This window comes from Porites lutea, chromosome 5 (assembly GCF_958299795.1).
Source record: "Porites lutea chromosome 5, jaPorLute2.1, whole genome shotgun sequence".
Classification (NCBI taxonomy): Eukaryota; Metazoa; Cnidaria; class Anthozoa; order Scleractinia; family Poritidae; genus Porites; species Porites lutea.
The window spans coordinates 40568158-40588595 of NC_133205.1; the positions used below are offsets into that span (position 1 = coordinate 40568158).

Sequence of the window (20438 nt, forward strand, 5' to 3'; positions counted from 1 at the left end):
GCTGGAGTCCACTGAATTTTCAAGCGACTCCAGCCTTTTTTAAAATAACCTTAGGCTGTTCAAATAAAACCGTCAATCGACTTTAATTGAGCTTTATCGCTGTACCCTGCAACAAGAAAACGATTTTTAAGAAGGTTCTAAATTTAAACTGATCCCGCTGCAATACTAGTTAATGTTCCAAACAAGGAATATGCAGGATATTACATTATGGACACTCACAGCGGAAATTACTCGTAAACTGCCTTGGAAGAACAAAAAATGGTTTCCTTCATCTTTTAAATGGATTTTATGTCGCATTGTATACTAATCCTTAGGGTCTTTTGTCTTCGGAAATGGAGAGTGTATCTGGTGGACTTTTTTAACACGTATTTGAAAATAAAAATATGACAATTTTTATTCTATTTTCTTTCGGCCCGAGATAAAACAGTATCGTATATAGCACATGTAAAGGCTCAAATTAACTTTGCAACAATGGCAGGAAAATTTGAAATGTAAAGTTGTCTTTTATGCTACAATTGTCTCTTCATCGACACCTGTCGTAGATCCCATGTATTATAAGCTTAGTACGCGGCTGCAACACTCAGCATGATTTATAATGATGTAAAAGCTCTGGAGTTTACATTCAAGCCACTAAGACTGAGTTTAATCTCAGCGGTATTCCAGCGATAACGAAACCATACGATATTCATGGATAACTAGCCAGCGCGAAATAATATTCTGAACTTTTTTCAAGTGCTTCAAGTCTTTTTAAGGATATTTCTGGCTTTAAATGGCCTTTTAGTGTTGAAAATCTTGTCGATGTTTTTCATATTACAAGATGAATGGAAGCAATATAAACGCATCGCTAGGAGATGGGCAGGTATCATCAGAAGACATTGTATTTTCCGCCCTATACTCGATTATAGTATTCTTTGGGGTCTTAGGAAACACTGTCGTTATTATTATTGTAGCAAAAACACCATCAATGCACACCACAGCCAACTATTTATTGACGAACCTAGCCGTGGCGGATATGCTGACCTTACTGTTTTGCCCAGGCATGTACGACTTCGCTATAAACAGTTTCAGGATTAATCCTACACTAGGGGACATTGTATGCAAGCTGTTTGCAGGGAACGCAATCGTATGCATCACCTTTGATGCCTCCGTATTGACCCTCTGCGTAATCGCCCTCGAACGATACGTGGCTATAGTCAAACCGTTTAAAAGTGCTCGTTGGACCATCGCGTCAAGAAATGCAGCTTCAGTTATAGTTTTTATATGGCTGGCGTCTTTCATTTTGAGCTTCCCAGACAGTTTATGGACTAAGTATAACGCGGCACACACGGCTGATATGTACCCCTGCATTCGCCCATGGACTTTAAATCACGGGCCAGCTGTGAAGGCTTACATCATTGGCCATTGCCTTCTTATGATCGTTCTCCCGTCAATTTTGATTTCGTTTTGCTATTTTTCCATTCTAAGAGAACTCAGATGGAATTTAGCGGATCCAGTGCTGGACGAAACTGATAAAAACAACACAAAAAAACTTCTGAAGCTTCTCTTCTCTATAGCAGTTGCATTCTGTTTCCTCTGCCTACCATTCGCGGGATTCTTCTTCTACGTGTGTGCTCTAGAACCCACGCAGGTGGAACAAAACTACGCGACCTTATTTTTAACGCATAGGATTGTTCGCGTTTTGATATTTTTCAACTCCTTTGTTAATCCACTGTTATACGCGGCTCAAAGCTCGAATTATCGAAAATCGCTCAAAAGAATCTTCTGCAAAAGAAATGCAAATATTTGCAGCAAAGAAATTAAAGTGGGAAAGCGTTTGGGGAACATGGAGGAGCAAGTGTAATCCCTTGTTAATTATATTGACACGGATTTTGAGTCATAATAATTTATACTTCGAATAGAAACTGACCAAACTGAAATGTAAGTCACTACAAGAGATGTAAATATTAAAATAGTTAATCTCAGATTTTATGAAGTCATTCATACAGTTTTCATAGGCCTTGGCGTCTCAGTTGTCCAAGAAATCCAGATGTTGAAAATAAAAGACCGGGTATTATGTCAAGGAGTTTACTTTAGGAAGAATGGGCGAGTGTCGAAGGTATACTGTCAACTTTTTAATTTTTTACTTGGGAATGGTCATTTTTGACTGACGCGTCATTTTAAGAAAAATCTATAAAAACATTACGTCTTTTAGAATGTTAAAAAAGACTGCTATTAGCTTTTGAATTGGAGTAATGTTATTTAAATTTGTGACCGTCATTGTGCACAAACAAACGGCCATTAGCACATTCATTTTTTATTTTCTAATTTTGGGAAGACTGTGATTCCCTAGCCTATAATATAAAAATCATTGAACAGCAACATAGCCTGTGAAAAATTGATCACAGAGAAGGCTAAGAGCAATAATATTGAATTAAAAACTTAAAGAACACTGAAACGGAATTAATATATATCATCGACCACCAGCAATCTGTAGGTTATAAATCTTCTTATCTGATTACTACATGATTTTAAACGTTAAGTATCTAACGACGAGGAGTAAATTTGATGTCAATTAATCCCTCAAAACTGGTGACAATTGAGGGAAGTCGCAAATATATAAAGGTTGGCCGTTTTGTGAAGCCAAATTGAGTTACGGCTCGTGGATATTGAACGACGTTCGAAGGAAGGAGCGAAAAACGACTTTGTTTTTAGAAGGCAACCACTATTCCATCACATGCATTTTTTTTCTTTCTTTCGATACCTTTTTTCAGTCTTGTCAATAAATGTAAGGCTAATTTATAACAAACACCACTAATCATAATTATGAGTTTATGAATTTGCAGCCATAGCTTGAGTTGAAAAAATAAGAATTCACTAATCAAAACTGAGAATTATGGTAGTACCTCAGGCCTCCTGCACCTAAATTAAACGAGAAACAAATTGTTTCAAGTTTCAAGATAATCCTCTTCTGTATCCAGAGCTTCAATGGCAGACAGTTATAAAACCGACCAGTTATGGCGCTGTTGAAAAAGAAATAGGACGCTGAATACAAGGTACAGAAAAAACAACACCTAAATGGCCCATCAAAGAAACTTTTCTGAAGTTATACTGCATGTTCTGAAAGCAGTAAAAAGTGTAGACAGGTAATAAAATTTTATTCAGATGTGGACACTTTTTCACCCATTAACCCAAGGATCGATGTTGGGAACATTTTTCTTCTTGCTATATATATCGAATAGCAGTGGAACTGTGGAAACATTTTACATGACATTTACAGTAATATCAATGTTACCATCCCCCCCTTTACCGACAGATGGTATTACGGGCATCTTTTTAGTAAGTCAAATGCTATTATCTGCCAGCACGCTTGGTCAGCGCTATTAAAAGACTGAGCTGTTGTGAATGATTTCTTGCAATCATACGTGGTCATGCTAGCTGCTCGCTTACGGGTGAACAGAAGACAAGAGACAATGCTTGCCTAGTCCCTAGAGACTTGTAACTCCGCTGATGAGGGGAGAGAAAGTCAAACCAACACACGACACTTTTGTTTTTGTTTTTTGTTTTGTTTTTGTTGTTGTTGTTGAACATTCCCTTACTTAACTTTCTAAAGTGCCACGCAGCTCATCGGATTTTTTTCCTTTATTTGTTTGTGTGACTTTTCTATTCTGCTTCTCAGCTAAATTGTTCGTTTATAACTTTGCTTTTATTAGTTTTTTTTTACCCGGGGAGGGGGGGGGGGGGGTACTGCCATATATGGGCTATGTAGGTATGTGTCGCTGTGAAGGGTATGGTTTTCAAGCAGTTTACTCTAGTATAGGGTATATAAATCAGAGAGTTTGGGTCTAGAATAGGGTATCATTTTTCAGGAAACCGATCAGTTGGTTGTAAGATTTTATCTAGACTAGGGAAACAGCTACTCTAGGATAGGGGAGATTTGGGGAGTTTACTCTATATAGTATAGGGTGGCAAAATTCAGCTGAACTAGCCCTGGTATACGTTAAGAGTTCTCAGGGTCCCAGCGGCACATCCCCACCCAGAAATTCGTAAAGTACCCCCCCGGGTTTTTCCCCAAGGCGTTAAAATCCCGCAGCCATTTGCCTTCCTTGCGGTTAGGCATATGGCAATCTGTGGTAAGGCCACAAGCAATTTAATGTTGCGTCTGCGATTTCCAATTTTAAAAAAATTCTCTCTAAAAATATTTTTCCGTTTGGAACAGTTAAAACAGAATCAGAGAACATTTGGATCTGTTGACAGTGACTTTATAAAAAGCAACAGACCAAAGAACACAAGCAAGATGCTGCGTTACTTTTAGGGGTTAATTTATTACAGCAATACCATATTCGGAATTAAAAATTAGCGGGAAAAATGAAGTAATCTTCGAATTTTTTTCTCGTTTAATTTTCGCTTTTGGACATGCTGGCTATCTTGTGATCTTTACTGAAACAAGTAAATAATTACTATGACGGTCGCAAGGTGAGTAATTACAAATCTTTACATAAAGAAAATGTTTCAGCTATAATTGCGAGCGGACTGTTATGTCGAAGACGTGACGCCATAAAGATGCTAATCGAGCATGATCTTAATGTTCGCTGAAGCTTAGAATTGGTTATGAGGACCAGCTCAGTCGCTAATGAAACTGTTAAACATTATGGCGTTACTATCAATAAAGCCAAGAGGCTTCGAACAGGACAATCATTATACTCGTAGAAATGTTAAGCTTTGTGTGTTATAAACCAGATACATGTAAATATAAGCCGGCCTACAAAAACCTTGATCTTTCCTCAGGAAATATTTGTAAACTTGAGCATTAAATTTATAGGCATGCTGAGTGATATTTCAAGCGAAAAGTTGATCCTTAACTACCTGGGTCTAACAAATACACTGGGGCATTAATTTACTTGTGTTTAACAAATACAGCAAAAATACGCGGGGGTGTTAATTTGCCTGTGTCTAACAAATACACTGGGGCATTAATTTGCCTGTGTTTAACAAATACACTGGGGCATTAATTTCTCTGTGTTTAACAAATATACTGGGGCATTAATTTGCCTTTGTGTAACAAAATACACGGGGGAAACTATCATTACTGACCTTTTTAATGGCTTTACTCTAGATATCAATGGTTGAAATAAGAACTTTAGTTCGAAGGGATAACCTGAAATTTTGGCCGCAGTAGTCGTAAAAAAAATTGTCAAAAGTTTTTCACCTACCCTAGCTTTAATCTTCTATTAAAGTGGCGCCAAAATATATTGTCATCAAACCCATTCAAAATACCCTTTTATTTCAGCTTAAAACACATGAAAAAGAATAAATCTTTAAGAAAAGGGTATTGAAACAATACTCCACACCCTGGCCGACAAATAGGGATACAAGCAAACGCAAAAATTAAAACAGAGGCAGATTAGCAAGTAACAATTCCAACTCGCAAAAAGCAACTAGAGCCAGTTCAATATTTACAAGCTATAAGTTTCACCGAGGAATTGAATTATAACGTAATGCAGAGAAAATTCTAGCAAGTGATTTGAGGCTAGTACACTCACGGGATTAGTGATATCTAACGTTAAGGCCTTAAGCCACTCTAGCATGTCACATTTCAAATAACACGTTCACAGCGCCACAATTTCAGGTTTTGTCCGAACGTCTTTCCCAGTTATAAAACGGTCATTAGCTACCTTTATATTAAGTAAATGATAAATGACATGTTTACAGATGGTTGAACGTTAATTGGTTGCATCATTGTTAAACATATTTTAGTATTTAAAAGGTAGATATAGGCATATTTTTATCCCCTAAAAATTTTTCATCTGTTCGGAATTCCTAACTGAAAGCCTAGTGACCAGAAAATTATAAGGATCAAAAGTTACCTAGTTTTCGAAAATTTCAGCCAGAAAAAAGGTTCCCGGAAATTCTAGCTGACCTTTTTAGGGTAAAAATCCGCTAAAAATGGGCAATTATACCATTTTTTAGATGTTCGAATATCCTAGGAGAGGCAGGCAAGCAAGAAATTTTACAACAAATGTTCCGAAACTTCTAGATCTCAAATCGTCTTCCGAACAGATATTTTCCGCAAATTGACGTCCCACGTATAAAGAGGGGTAGTTTTGTATCCATTCAGAGTGCTAAGTCATGGCAATTTAACTGCAGGTGGAAAAATGAGGGCCCGATATTTGATAGTCAGCTTTTATAATATTTTTAAGCCAATAAGAAAGCAGAATACAATTCTTCCAAAAAGATAAATTACCGCCCTTGCGTTCATTGGTTTTAATATCAAGTGAAAACACTGTGCATAAGGTCAAACTTGGAGTTGTCAGTTCAAGTGTTTTTATTTTCGGAGATGAACAGAAGCTATAACTGCTCTTTACCCATTTCTTCTGAAGAAATCGTTTTCGCCACATTGTACTCGTTGATCGTTTTCTTTGGCGTCTTGGGGAACGTAATTGTTATCACCATCGTGCGCAACACCCCTTCAATGCACACGCCAACGAACTACTTACTGTTGAACCTGGCTGTTGGCGATTTGATAGCGCTGTTGTTTTGCCCCGGTTTCTATGAATTTGCCCTAAAAAACGTCCACCTCGGTGCAACAGTTGGAGACGTCATGTGCAAGCTTTTCTTTGGAAACGCCACTGTTTGTGTCGCCTGGGACGCCTCGATTTTAACTCTTTGTGTCATTGCAATAGAACGGTTCGTTGGTATCGTTAAACCATTCAACAACGAGTGGACTCTCACGAAAAAGAGAGTATCCCTGGCTATTGTCATTATTTGGGTAATGGCAGTTACTTCAAGCTTTCCGGACATTTTATTGACCAAGCATATCAATAATCGAAGTCCCTTACATTTCTGCAGACCTTGCACCCGTCCATGGACCGTTCTTAATCAGTCTTTCCTGGTGAAAACTTACACTGTCACTCATTCTGTCGTTTTGATCGTGTTTCCCTCTGCTATAATTCTATTCTGCTATATTTCTGTCTTCTCAGCATTGAAGCGGGGCCCAGGAGACTCGCTACCAGACAAAATGAATCGAAAGAAGACGCAAAAGCTTTTAAAACTTCTGGTTTCTTTAGCAGTGGCATTTTGCGTATTGTGTCTTCCGTTTGCAGGATTTTTTTTCTATGTCCTTGCGCACGATGTGAGGGACGCTAAATCGGAGACATCTTTGTTACTCACGCTCAGAATTGTTCGTTTTCTTGCCTTTTCCAATTCTTTTGTTAATCCACTGTTATACGCTGCTCAGAGCTCGAATTACAGTCTTGCTCTGAAGAAATATTTATGTTGTAGAAATAACGCAAACGCTGGTAGAGACCAAAGTTTACGAATGGCTAACAGGAGTAGGAAATATAAACGTGATCAAGTTGTGAAAGCGGAAGAAGGAGTTTAACGTAACACCTGTTCGAACGCATGTCCCGAGCCTGCTTACACAAATCCAACCTAATTACAGCTGTCGGCTTATAGTAGTTTCCAAGTGAGAGCCGCACAAATTTTTTGCATCTTAATACTTTCTTTTGTATCTTCCAAGACATTTAAAAATGAAATAAAAGGAACAATAAAAGTAAGAAAGAAATCCTTTTTGAAAAAGAAAAAGCCCGGGGATGTTCTTAGTAATTGAGGACTGACTGACGTCAGTGGAGCATATCATTAAGGGACTGGGGGCTAGGAGGCGCAGAGGGATTATTCGCAAGAGACTGAGAACTAGTTCAAAGAGAAACAACCTTCTTTTAATGCTTGACAAGTAATGTATCTTCCCCATTGTAATTAGGAAGGAAACGCTTGACTTTCTATCGGAATAAAAGTGCGTATGATCCCAGGTTGTTTTCAATGGATTGGCTTCTTAATATTTTCTGCTTTTCAGAAGTTTTGGGCAAAAACTACTGAAATATTATGGAGCTGAGCGTGGCTGAGTAGTTAGCTTGTCCAACCTGCAATCTGCGCCTCCCAGAAATGAGTTTCAGTCTGTTCTGACCAATCACGGCTGGATTTTTTTCATCGGTATTTTCATCACCTCGGACATGCTTCGTTAATATAGCCCGACGTTAAAGGAGCAATGACACGAAATTTATCGATTCCAAACAGTGGGAACCACCACCAAAATGAGTGAAACATAAAAATAACAGCTCAGGATATGAAAAGAAGGTATAAACAGGAAGAGAAACAGATAGACAAACTTGAAGAAGATTGAAACGGGTTGCTTTTGTGCTTTTGAAAACTTGTCAGCTTAAAATTTTTCAAATTTCCATTTAATTTTGTTGTTTGTTGCGTTTGATGTAATATTTGTATATAGAAGATATTACACGGTGGCGCGAAGATGTGAATTATATTTTCGAGTGGCAAAAAAATATTTTACGTACAAGCGCAGCGAGTGAGTAAAATATTGTTTTTGCCACTCGAAAATAAAATTCATATCTTCAAGCCGCCGTGTAATGTCCTTTCTATTATATGGACAAAAAGACATTGATAAAATAATAGAGGGAAATTACCGAAATTACGTCATCGATAAACTCACGTGCGAGATTATGGAAAATAAACGACTGGGGTCCCGGATGTAGTTTTTATGAATTTTACGAGTGGTATATTTTCCAGTAAAACACTCGTGTCTATATAATAGATTTATATATTTGATATTCTTGGGAGACTAGATTTGTTCGACACGAAACTCTCATTTTGTCATTTACAAGGAATTAATGAAGTTTCATAGCGAATGAGGACTATCTTTTTGAAAAGCTAAAACCTTTTTCGCATCAATTGAATTCCAAAAATATTGTTCCAGTTTCGTTGTTTAAGACCGTATTTAGGCTTATTTAGGCACTTAAAAATGCTGTCGCCTGTCGACTTTTGCAACGATTGGCAACAATGGACACGAATTGAAGCTTGAAAAAGGTTGGCCAACGTTTTCAAGTTTGACGGTATTATCCCTGCAAAAAACTACTAAAAAGATATGGTTGGTGCACCCTATGAAATTTATCTGATATCTTTCTAACTATACAGGAGCATTTTGAGTGTGTTCTTCCGTTCAGCGGTGACCTTCAAGGAAACTTCTATGATTCTTTGATTCCTCTAACACTGAGTGTTTTTTTCCCAATAGTAAGAGCTGCCAAACTAGGTTTTGAAGAATTCACCAGTGCCACCATTCTCGACCTTGTTAAGAACGGCTTTCTTCTTGTGTAGGGGAAGGTTGGTGAGGTTCAACCCCACTATCTGGTCATGCTTATAACTGTGGAGCCGTCCAAGTCTAGAATGTCACGATGAACGTTTAAACTCTGGATTAGGAAACTTCTTTCCATTCGTGCCCAATGTTCAGTTACTCTAGAACTTTTAGGATTCCCAAAGTCAGATGTTTCCAAGCACTTAGTTTGGCGCGCTGTTGGTATGGTCGACCATTGAACGAGTAGCGTGCTTGTTTGGACTCATCGCTTTATCGCTTTAAGAACGAGTTATGTTACATGTGTAGCGTGGTTGTTTCAACTCATTGCTTTAAGAACGCACGAGCTACTTCATATGTGTAGCATGCTTGTTTCGACTCATCGCTTTAAGAAAGAGTTATGTTACAGATTAGGCCTGATAGTCTCGACTTAGGGCTTAAAGAACGAGTTATGTTACAGATGCAGCGTGCTTGTTTTGGCTCATGGCACGACTAGACTTCCAGAGATTCCATCGGAATCGATATGTTTCCAGCAGATCCGATGGACTCCATCGGACGACTTTCCAACCCTCCTCAAAGTATTGATTACACATCCGGTTTCATCTTATGACTAGACTTCCGGTAACTCAACTGGACTCGAATGTACTTCCGCGGTTTCATTCTTCGACTAGTCTCCTTTGGAATCCAGGTTTTGTCCACTGGAATCTAGTTGAGAGTATTGGATATGAATGGATTTCTTCCGCGAATCGTTTAAGGCTCTCAATGAACTGAAGAACTTCAAGCCAGATTTTCTGTGAGATTTTTTTCCTGTTTACATCTAGAAACCTTAAGATCAGACTACATAATTCCTTGGCCTTGTCTGACAACTAAAAACACTCAAACAAAACCAGCACGCAGACGCCACTTTTGGTAACAGGGCTACAATGTTATGCGCATGAGTTGAGGCCTGTAGGAATAGTTCTGTGTAAAGTACCATGAAAGTCACAATAAGCCGACAAAAAAAATAGTTTTTTGCCCTAATTTGCGTGTAACACCGATCTTGAGCCAAAAAAATTGGTTGTATGATCAATAAATGAAAAATTTGTGCTATTTCTGCTAGCATTATGCTAGCAGAGCTTTTTTTCGGAAAATAGGTGAAAATTAAGCTCATAAGGACGAATTATGCCAAAAATTATGCTAGCACAGTCTATCAAACCCTATAAATGGCTCCTAAGAAAATGAATTAAAACCGAGTAAGAGCCAATTAAGGGCATTCAAATATCAGAATACGGTATAGTCAGTTTACATTTTTTCTGTGCAATATGGGAGGGCGAAGAATTTCTAGATGACCGTTCCATTCATGTATAATTTCAAAGTTTATCTCATAAATTCCCTACGATTTTCTGTAGTTTAATTTTTTGCATTTCACTCCCTGGATTAAGCTATTTTTCACAGAAAAAGGAAACCTAAAATTTTCGGATTCGAAGATGCGATGGAAAGAGGAATCAGAAAAATCCTCACCTTTGTAAAACTTTAAATTGCATCTAAAATTTTCGGTAAAATAATACTGAAGCCCTGTTAATTTCGAAAAGTTTCAAGTTGCCCTAGGATGTGCTACCCATAGCATCTTGTTCCAGAGCTTTTTAGAAGCCTAAAAATGCCGAGGAAGAGAAGAAGTTAACTGAAAATGGTACCCCAAAGTCAACTATTGCACTGAAAACGTATTCTTTGAAAAAAATTTGCTGGAATGGCCGAATGGTAGGAAAACAAAATTCCAGTACTCGAGCCTTGCACACTGGCAAGTCTTGAGTGCAACGCTTGGACACTGCTATAGCCAATATTACAGGTGTGTCACTGAACTTTTGGCTGATTAAATTGGCGAAAGAACAAAGTTTAATTTTTTGCAATAGTAAATTTACTGCCTGTGTTGTTTTGAAAGAACATTAAATATTCACTCACCATTTGTTGTGTCAGTTGCTGTGCTGATAATTAGTATTCATAGGTCACGTGCAATGAAATAAAATGTCATCCTTATTAGTATTTTGTATATAAAGAATGCTAATGAGGATGAGATTTTAAAAGTTTGACAGTGTTTTACTGGGGTTTAAAATACGAGCACGTGACGGATTTTAGCGGACGTGACAGGTTGTTGAGCTCAATGAGTTTTGGAAGTGAAGTTATAAATTGCTTCTCGCTCAAGTAATTGGATTTATTTAAGTCTTTCGTGACAAGTATAGAAGAAGTGATATTAGGCCTCTGCTTTTTTTTACTTTCTGTTATTTAGTCACTCAATCATTGGTCTTGTGCCCATTTTTCATTAGGCTAGATAAATACAGACGAACGGAGTCGCCTTTAAAAAAGGCTGCCTTTATCGTAAAGTAAACACATTATGACCAACTGGTGCAAACATTCGATCAGAGTGCAAATAGTATAAAGTGTGACAGTTTTTGAGCCACATTAACTTTTGATCATATCACCATATTTTATCAAACTTTCAGGTTTTTAATCTTCATTGTTTTGACATAAATGTGAAATGAGCTAACTTTTACTATTCTTAATCTCTAGTGACTAATCTTGATCTATATTTTTATATTTTAAGTTATATATTTGTGGATTTGTTGGGGTATTAATATTTTCCTGCAATTAGATATTACCTCTCTGAGTTATTTTCTTTATTTTACACGCTAACCACAAAAGTTTGAGGCATGTTAGAATCCTGCAGATTATTCAGTGATCTGTTTGAGCATTACATGTATTCTCATAACTACATAAGGACTGCTGTTTTAAAATTTGTCCTTGATTTTTCATTTCCAAATCATTTCTTCCTTTATTTGCATTTTCTCTAGAAAGACAGCAAAATAATCTTTTAAATCCCTGTCTATAATTTGGGCTTTGTGCGGCGTAGAGAAGAGGATTTACGAAAGAGTTAAGAATGAGGAGAAAACGAACTGTTCTGTGGATCAGGTGAAGAGTGTCAAAGTTTTCGATTATCGTAACCTGTGAAACAAAACTAACATACAAGAAAAATACAGCGAATGGCATGCAACAGATTACAAAGGCGGCTACGAGAGATGCAAGCAATTTAAGAAGGTGTTTTCTGGATTTCTTCTCCTCCACATCGCCTGTGCGTTCTCGATATATATCCCCCAAGAAGTAAACTCCGTAGAAAATACGTAAATAACAAAATAATATAACCACAGCGGGAACTATCATAAATACCGAACAGAATACGCTTATGTAGGCCTTTTTTAAACCCTCCAGATTATTGAGAGTCCAAGGTCGATTACATGGATATTTTTCAGCTCTTTCGTCATAATTGTTGGATAATATTCCTGGTATACAGACAAGCGTAGCTAGCGTCCATGTAGCTGCAATGGCGAAACTAACGTTTTCTTTCCTGAGTCTTGAGTTTGTTTGAAACGGTTTAACTAGTGCAACGTATCTTTCAACAGCAACAACAACCAACATAAAGATGGACTCTAGTATAGTTATAGAGAGAACCGCATTTCCTACGAAAATCTTGCAAACAAAGTCTCCGATAGGTTGACTTAAACTGACGCTCTTTAACGCAAAGTCATAAAATCCAGGGCAAAATAGTAGACTTATCAGATCTGCCACCGCTAAGTTCGTCAGTAAAAAGTTTGTTGTCGTGTGCATTGATGGCGTTTTACGCACGATGGTGATTATGATAACGTTTCCCAAAACACCAAAGAATACAATGAAAGAGTACAATGAGGCAAACACTATGTCTACGGTAGTAATGAAATTAGTGTTGTTACTCATAATTCTGTTGCCATCCCTTTGAATCTTCTGCCAGGGTCACCAAGACAGCTTCATTATTAATCAAGGTCATATGGAACCTGAATATTGAGGCAAAAATCGTAACAGCAGAGCTCGACGCGCGCGAACCGCGCGCGAGCGAAGCCCCATAGCTAAGTAAATCTACCCATCCCTGAAAATTTGGTAATCACTTTACCGTACGCCGACCGTATCGCGGGCTCAGGTGTCGACCCATCGAGGTCGAGTATTTTTGAAGTTATCCGCCGACAAGTTGCTAGTTTTCAAATGATCGAAGGCTCAAGTTTAATTGTTTTAAAATTCATATTAAATATGTTGTGTTTATCTTTTGTTTTATTTATTTTATTTTATTAGCTTTGCCCTGATGAATACAGAAAAAAAACTGAAGATATGCAAATACTAGTAATAAGAACGTAGCAATACACTAATAATAACTGTAATAATTTGGGCAGGGAAAGCGCAACAGCTTAGGCCAATTACTGTGGACCCAACCGCACACAGGTACAGGCAGGGAACACAGTTGCTTTTGACTTTTCTCACAATTGTCACGCGTTGGTCACGCTCTACGTCCAATTTTTAAGCTCTGATTGGTTAAAATTTGACAGATGAGTTCATGCGGAAATTTATGCAGCATCTTGAAACTTGCTTACTTTGAAAGCTGAAGCTGACAGAGTTTTGTGTCAACTTGTGATGTTTTTAACTGTCTTTTTCTACTGGATGTACAAAATGAAATTCAGCTGCTATCAATAGTCTTCTGTTATTCATGGCTAATTTGTTTATTGGGTTTTTGGTTGCGAAATTCGTCGCTCGTCAAAGTCTGGAGTCTGATTTCGGATGGCATCGTTTTCGTTTTTCACCTTGCTTGACGCGTAAGAGGGTTAAGTTGAAAAGTCTGAAGCGATTCCGGCCTTACTTGATAGCTTCCAGGAGATGCATCTTGAATGGTAAACCTGAGTAACTACTGCATTTGATGTTTGTTTTTTTACATAAACAATGTCGAGCGTAGTTTATGCGGCTATTTAGTTTATAGACGTTTGTAAGATCTGAGACAATGATCTGACCGGGTATCAGGTTCGATATAGGCTTACAGAACTTTAAAAGGCCTTTAGACATTTTCTCACCGCAAATAGAAAGAAAACGTCCCAAAGAATATTTAGTTATAATTCTGGCTGTAAAAGAAAGCTTTGAGCGATTTTCTTGCCTCGAGGTCATCTTTGAAAAAAGCAAACACCGTTAAGCCGGCTTAAAACATATACTTAAACTTTAAGCTTGAAGACTCAGGATTTTTAGAGACACTTTAATTCTTGTCTTCGTGAATGAAAATTGTTGTCTCTGGATATGTTTCAGAAAATTATATTTCTTTTATTGATTGTCAGTAGTCTCTCTTGCAATTTTAATCGCTGTGCCGTTTGTTTTCAGTTGTTCATGAACATCGCTTGCAGTAGTACTCAAAATGCCGCGCGTATCAAACGCTTTTGAAGATTACACATCGTTATAAAACCACTAAATAAAAAGTAAACATGATAAATTCTTTATTATGTTGAAGCGTAACTCTGTTAATGTTCATTCAAACACTCCACAGCTCGCAACCGGTTGGCCGTATAGGTGATTTTGAAAAATTTTAGCGGTTTCGCTAAAAGCCCACGCGGGCTTCGATCGTCCTAAATATTGAATGAGTACAATTTGTATTTCAAAATTGTGAAATACTGCATTCTGTCCGAGGTCTTTGTGATAAAAACAGCGCCTCGTAGTACTGTTTTACCCCGGATGGGATGTATAAGAAATGTAAAAGGTTGGTTTACACGCCCCCAAATTTGTTCGCAAGATTTTGTAAAGCAATTGTCGAACGCAAAAATTCGGAATGATTTGTTTTCCAAAAATTAGTCTTTTTCAGGTCTAATCTACTGTGATCAAGAGCCATTATGGCTCTTAAATGTGATCGAAGATGATTGCTATTTTAAGGCTATCAACTCGATGTAAGGTTTGGCTCTCTCTTGGACTGTTTGCAAATTAGTTTTCTCTAAAACCACTAAATAGCCTCTCCATCCCTCAAAAGTCACATGAATTTGCTCTAAAGTTAACTGATTTGTGGAATACAAGTTTATTGTATTAATAAATTACAAATTTATTAATGGGAGCTTCGCTTTTAGCCCTGGCGAAATCTATATATTATTGTCTACTTAAAATAAGTATTCGTCAAGCTGGATTAAGTAGGAACGTGTGGGTTGAATGAAAGGATCTTGAAGCATTGAAAACAATCGAATTACCGGACATATGTGTGCTATTCAGCTGTCATCTACACAAAGGCGTTTTGAGGTAGTGACATTGACGACATTTAAAAGTATAATCACGACAGAAAAGGGTTTTTAGTAAAACAATACTGTTTTCAGTGTACCAAAAGCTATTTAAAATTCACAAACTATCTTTTTAACTGAGAAGCGTTGTGAGAGCGACAACTAGGATAGACCCTATTTTTTAAAACTGCGGCCTATTCATCATTTATCGGCCATTCCGGTCAGTCAGTCAGTGAGTGAATCAATTAATCTGTTATTCTATGAAACAGTCAATCAATCATTTCTTTAGTTTAAGTCTTAAGCCAGGAACATTTAGCTCATGATTCTATATCTGTTTTCCCCAAGATTAACGCCATATCCGTCTAGTTATTTTATTTTAGATATAATTAAAGGTATAAGAAAGAAATAGACCTTTTCGCTTGTATATTTTTTCAAACTTTCAGAGACGTAATGTTCTCAAGGGCATTCTCCTTTTATCGTTAGACATGTGCAGATGGATACCGCGACATTTGAAGGAAACAGTTCTCTGCATGGGGTAACATCACATGCTCTGAAATAGGATAACAAAACATGTATGCGAAAAAGTCTATTCCCCCATTCAAATCTGATTGAGAAATGCATGAGCCCGGACAATTACCTTATTAAGATATTTTCAAACTTGACAAAAAAAAAACCTGCTGTGACGGTTCTGAAGAATTTTAAAACGTGCCCACGGAGTTTTACATTTTTGCTGTTCTTGCTTTACGTCTTTTAACCCTATTCATACCCGGGTGGGCTTTTGCAGCACCACTCACGAGAAAGTTGAATAACTTCAAAACAGTTTAAGCTATGACCACCAAACTTAGCGACTTTTCCTAAAATTTATCTGGGAACATTTTAAAGTCACCGAGACGTGTATGCCAACATTAACGTTACTGTGGCAACCCTAGTTTTGACCACCATGTTTTTCAAAATTTGCGTTTTTTATAAAAATAGGTGTTACCCCTTATCTTTATTGATGAAATTATTATATTACACTTAATTCAGCATTGTCTTATCAAAAATATTATAACTGTTAAAGAAATCTAGGCCTTTTAGTGACTAGTTTGATCATTTCTCTGGGAATTTCACATTTTGTAGAGGTATTTCGCTCTCTAAGCATCTGTTTATGCTCGTATCAAATTTTCTTTTAAAAATTCCTTGATTTACTGGGGTTTTAAGTAAACTGGCCGGAATACACTTGGCGAATCCAAGATGGCGTATTGTTGCAGTTCTATTTAAAAATGAATGATTTTTATACGGTGGCCCATTAGGGACATGGAAAGTTACTCTTTTTACTAGCAATCGACACTTAGTAACTGTCGATCGACACTTAGTAACTGTCGATCGACACTTAGTAACTGTCGATCGACACTTAGTAACTGTCGATCGACACTTACGTAACTGTCGATTGCCACTTAGTAACTGTCGATAGACACTTAATAACTGTCGATCGACACTTAGTAACTGTAAGTGTCTATCGACAGTTAGTAAGTGTCGATCGACAGTTATTAAGTGTCTATCGACAGTCACTAAGTGTCGATCGACAGTTACTAAGTGTCGATCGACAGTTACTAAGTGTCGATCGACAGTTACTAAGTGTCGATCGACAGTTACTAAGTGTCGATCGACAGTTACTAAGTGTCGATTGCTAGTAAAAAGAGTAACTTTCCATGTCCCTAATGGGCCACCGTATTTTTATCATCACAGCTATTGTTAAAGATTATTTATATGTTGGGCAACTTCTTGATTTTATCAAACACCTTTTTATCAAATTTAGATTCTGCCATATAAGTTAAATAATATGAAGTCATAATGACGTCATATTACGTCATTGTGTCAATCAAGTTATGTCCAGAAATTGAAGGATCTCCGGAGAACCCCTTCCCCTAACCCCTGATTGCAGGAAGCAAACGAAAACTTGGTCTGAATAGGTTCATATAGCGTGTCGGCCTGATTAAAAACGAGCAACGGGAAAGATTAGTGCTTTTTCGAAGGCGTTCCCGCATTCCAGCAATAGGTTCCCGTGTTCTAGTTAAAATGCCAAGAACATTGTTTCGTACATTCTTATTTACTGTTTTGTTCGTTTGGACCCTATGCCCTATTGTTTACACACGCTTTTTGCTTGAATTTTTTAAGATCATTTGTAGTGCAAGTCTTGAAAGTGGTTGACTTCGAGGCATTTGCATTTAACATTGATTTCGTTTCTAATCAGTAAATCTCTACCGTTTCTTCCTCGATCGAGGTCAAGTCATACAACAGTTTAAGTGTCTTTTCTTCCTCACTTCTAGTTCCTGAGTTCTTTTAATTTACTGTTGTTGTTGTACGTCTGTCATTTGTATTTCTATGCAACTTGTTATTTTGTTATGTATCATTTATGGTAAAGTGACGAATTGAAACCGGTGACGAGCTTTTGCAAATTGGCTGTAATAGCCGCAAATACATTTGAAAAGAATTCTGAATCTGGAGTACAAAGTTGACCAATCTTGGTACAATTTACTTCAGGACATCACTATCACTACAAGCAGAAATAAATTTTTGGCTAGAAATGTTTAAAAAATAGTTACTTTCGACCAGCTGAACTACGGCCTACAACCGAAACGGGCGAAATGACTGTTTCGCCTGTTGAAGACCGTAGACCGTGACGTAGTTCAGACGGTCGAAATCTTATTATTGTTATTATTATTATTATTATTATTATTAATGCTATTATTATTATCATTATCAATAATTATTATGATCACTATTATTATCTCAAATCAAATAATAATCAAACTTGACAAAAAAGATCACTTACAAGGAAAATTCTTCGACCTCTAGGACTATGAGATACATAACAATCAAGACTTAAACTTTTCATAACTTTGAAATGTTAACAAGATAATACTAATTTGCGTAAGAGAGATAAAAAAAACTAATTGCATTCGGATTGCAGGAGAAATCAAGAATAAAAATCTTACAGAGTTTTAATTAAATTTAAAAATTCGCTTGAACCCATCTCGAAAATTAGAGCTTTGTAATGCGTAAAGCAAGGGATTACAAAACGAATTTGAGAAAAGAAGAAAACGAGCCAGTCTATGAACAATATACAGTTTTTCATAGTTATCTTGAACAAAATTTGCACCAAGAAAAGTCAAGAACATGAAGTAGATGGAAAACGGTAGCGTACAAACAATGAATATTACAGTTAGTCGTATAAGAAGGGAGGCCAGTTGCTTCTTTGCTTTCCTTTCTGCTTCCGTGCCAACAGACTCCGAGCAGATGGTTTTGGTAAAATACAAGCCACGAATTATTTCAAAATAGCAAGCTAATAGTACAAGGGAGCTGACAAAACCAAAACAAACACACGTGAAAATAATGAAAGGCTTGTGAAGGGAGTACTCATCCAAACTCCAAGGGCGTTTGCATGGATATTTGTTGGACTCAGTGTCAAACGTGTTAGCTTGGATATCTGGTACGCAGGATAACAAAGCAATGAGCCAAAGCAGAGCTATGACATATCCAACGGTGTCTTTAGTTAATCTTAAATTACGAAGAGGCTTTACCAGAGCCAGATATCTTTCCACTGCAATCGTACAAACTGTCAGAACAGCTACGTTAATGGTAACTGGAACTACAGCATTTCCAGCAAACAACTTGCAAATCACATGTCCTGAGAGGCCTTGAATACGGACGTTTGTCAAAGCAAAATCATAAAGCCCGGGGCAGAGCAACAAAGTTAGCAGATCTGCCAAAGCTAAGTTCATCAACAGATAATTTGTTGTTGTGTGCATTGACGGCATTTTGCGCACGATTGTAATTACGACCACGTTTCCTATGACTCCGAGAAAAACTATGATACAGTATAATGTGGTGAAAGCAAGATCTTGAGCTGAGGTCATCTTGTCTTGTGAATGCAGATTTCCTTGGTGCTATCATTTATTTCATGTTCAAGCATGGTTTCCACTAGCCAATTGAATTACTAGTGTCACTCGAGCTATTTATCAGCAGCCGATATCAGCTGGTTTTTCCGCACTAAGGAGTGTGAAAACCAATTAATTTTCACCTTTTACTTAGTCAAGTGTATTCTTTTCATCTCAATAATAAACATAGTCGTCTTGATAATCTGAAGCCGCAAATTCAAGCTAATGGTAATTACTCAGGAGATCAAAACCTTTAATGGCAGGTCGTCAATCAGTCGCTGCATAGGCAAGTGTTAAAATCGCGCGGTGACAAATAGTCATGCAGTAAGAAGTTCGCTAATTTGAGGCTTAAATTGCAAATGTATAAATGCAATATATGTGCCGGTGTTAATTCATCTAATGGAAATAAGAAAATATAGAAAGACATAAAATTTGGTATCCAACCATGTTTTTGTTTGTTTTCTTTTTTTCGACTATATAGCAGCCCTCAATGAATTATTGTCCCATTCAAGAGCTCGAAAAATCTCTCAAGTTTCTTGACGGCTTTATGACGTTATGGTTGATCAGTTGTCATAGCCTATGCTTAGGAAATCCAAATGGAAGCAAAGAGGCTTTTACAAATAAGTACATGTATAGCCGGGACATTATATCAGTGACAAATGTGCAGATCACATTGACCTTTTTATTTTTGTGGAAGGAGGTCGACAGAAAGAGAACGATTCAGTAATTCAAAAATGTGTTTTTAATTACAATTATATAAAGAAAAGCAATTTTGTGAGGGTTGAACCCCCTTACTAAAGACAGTTTCTGCAAAGTGAAGCTACCGGAAATGCGATGTGCGGTAATTTACCATAATTCGTTCTATTCATTTCAGAAGCTACATCCAAAACTAACAATACTCAGAAAAGTTTAAAAATTGCATATACATGCAGGCCCTTAATAAAACTTGGCTGCGCGTGGTTTTTTCACCTACATTCTAGGTAAAGTCTGGTTATCATACGAAACATTACTACACATTCGAATAATTGGTTATTAGGCATGAATGGTGTATTCAATTTTATGAATGAAACAGTTGTACAAATTATTCAATGCCTTTCCCTACTGAGAAACACGAAATTAGGTGATAAAGCTTTCATTGTATATGTTTGCTTAAACCTTGATAGGTGTCAATAGGACCATTTCAACGAGGCAAAATAAAAAGCCGCTTGACATGGAAAGCGACTGAGCTTATAACAAGCGCCTTAATAACCTAATAAAAGGTGTTAACAGCTGCTCTTACATAAGACGCATCTTAGCTGAAACAACGACTCGTACAAATGACCTTCGTGTCTG

The 20438-nt window shown here is 37.2% G+C and overlaps 4 protein-coding genes across 4 annotated transcripts; 2 read left to right on the forward strand and 2 right to left on the reverse strand.

The window, feature by feature from the left end:
- The first annotated feature begins 729 nt into the window (after positions 1–729).
- On the forward strand, positions 730–1840 carry LOC140938379 (somatostatin receptor type 2-like). Its single transcript, XM_073387866.1, has one exon. The coding sequence runs from the start codon at positions 818–820 to the stop codon at positions 1838–1840; it is 1023 nt and encodes a 340-aa protein (XP_073243967.1). The 5' UTR covers positions 730–817.
- Positions 1841–6313: 4473 nt separating this feature from the next.
- Positions 6314–7624, forward strand: LOC140938811 (neuropeptide FF receptor 2-like). The gene has a single exon (XM_073388339.1). The coding sequence runs from the start codon at positions 6314–6316 to the stop codon at positions 7355–7357; it is 1044 nt and encodes a 347-aa protein (XP_073244440.1). The 3' UTR covers positions 7358–7624.
- A 4082-nt stretch (positions 7625–11706) lies between these two features.
- On the reverse strand, positions 11707–12995 carry LOC140938772 (tachykinin-like peptides receptor 86C). Its single transcript, XM_073388301.1, has one exon. It carries the CDS (start codon positions 12875–12877, stop codon positions 11822–11824), a length of 1056 nt encoding a protein of 351 aa, XP_073244402.1. The 5' UTR covers positions 12878–12995; the 3' UTR covers positions 11707–11821.
- A 5175-nt stretch (positions 12996–18170) lies between these two features.
- Positions 18171–19085, reverse strand: LOC140938380 (tachykinin-like peptides receptor 86C). Its single transcript, XM_073387867.1, has one exon. The coding sequence runs from the start codon at positions 19083–19085 to the stop codon at positions 18171–18173; it is 915 nt and encodes a 304-aa protein (XP_073243968.1).
- Between the last annotated feature and the right edge of the window lie 1353 nt (positions 19086–20438).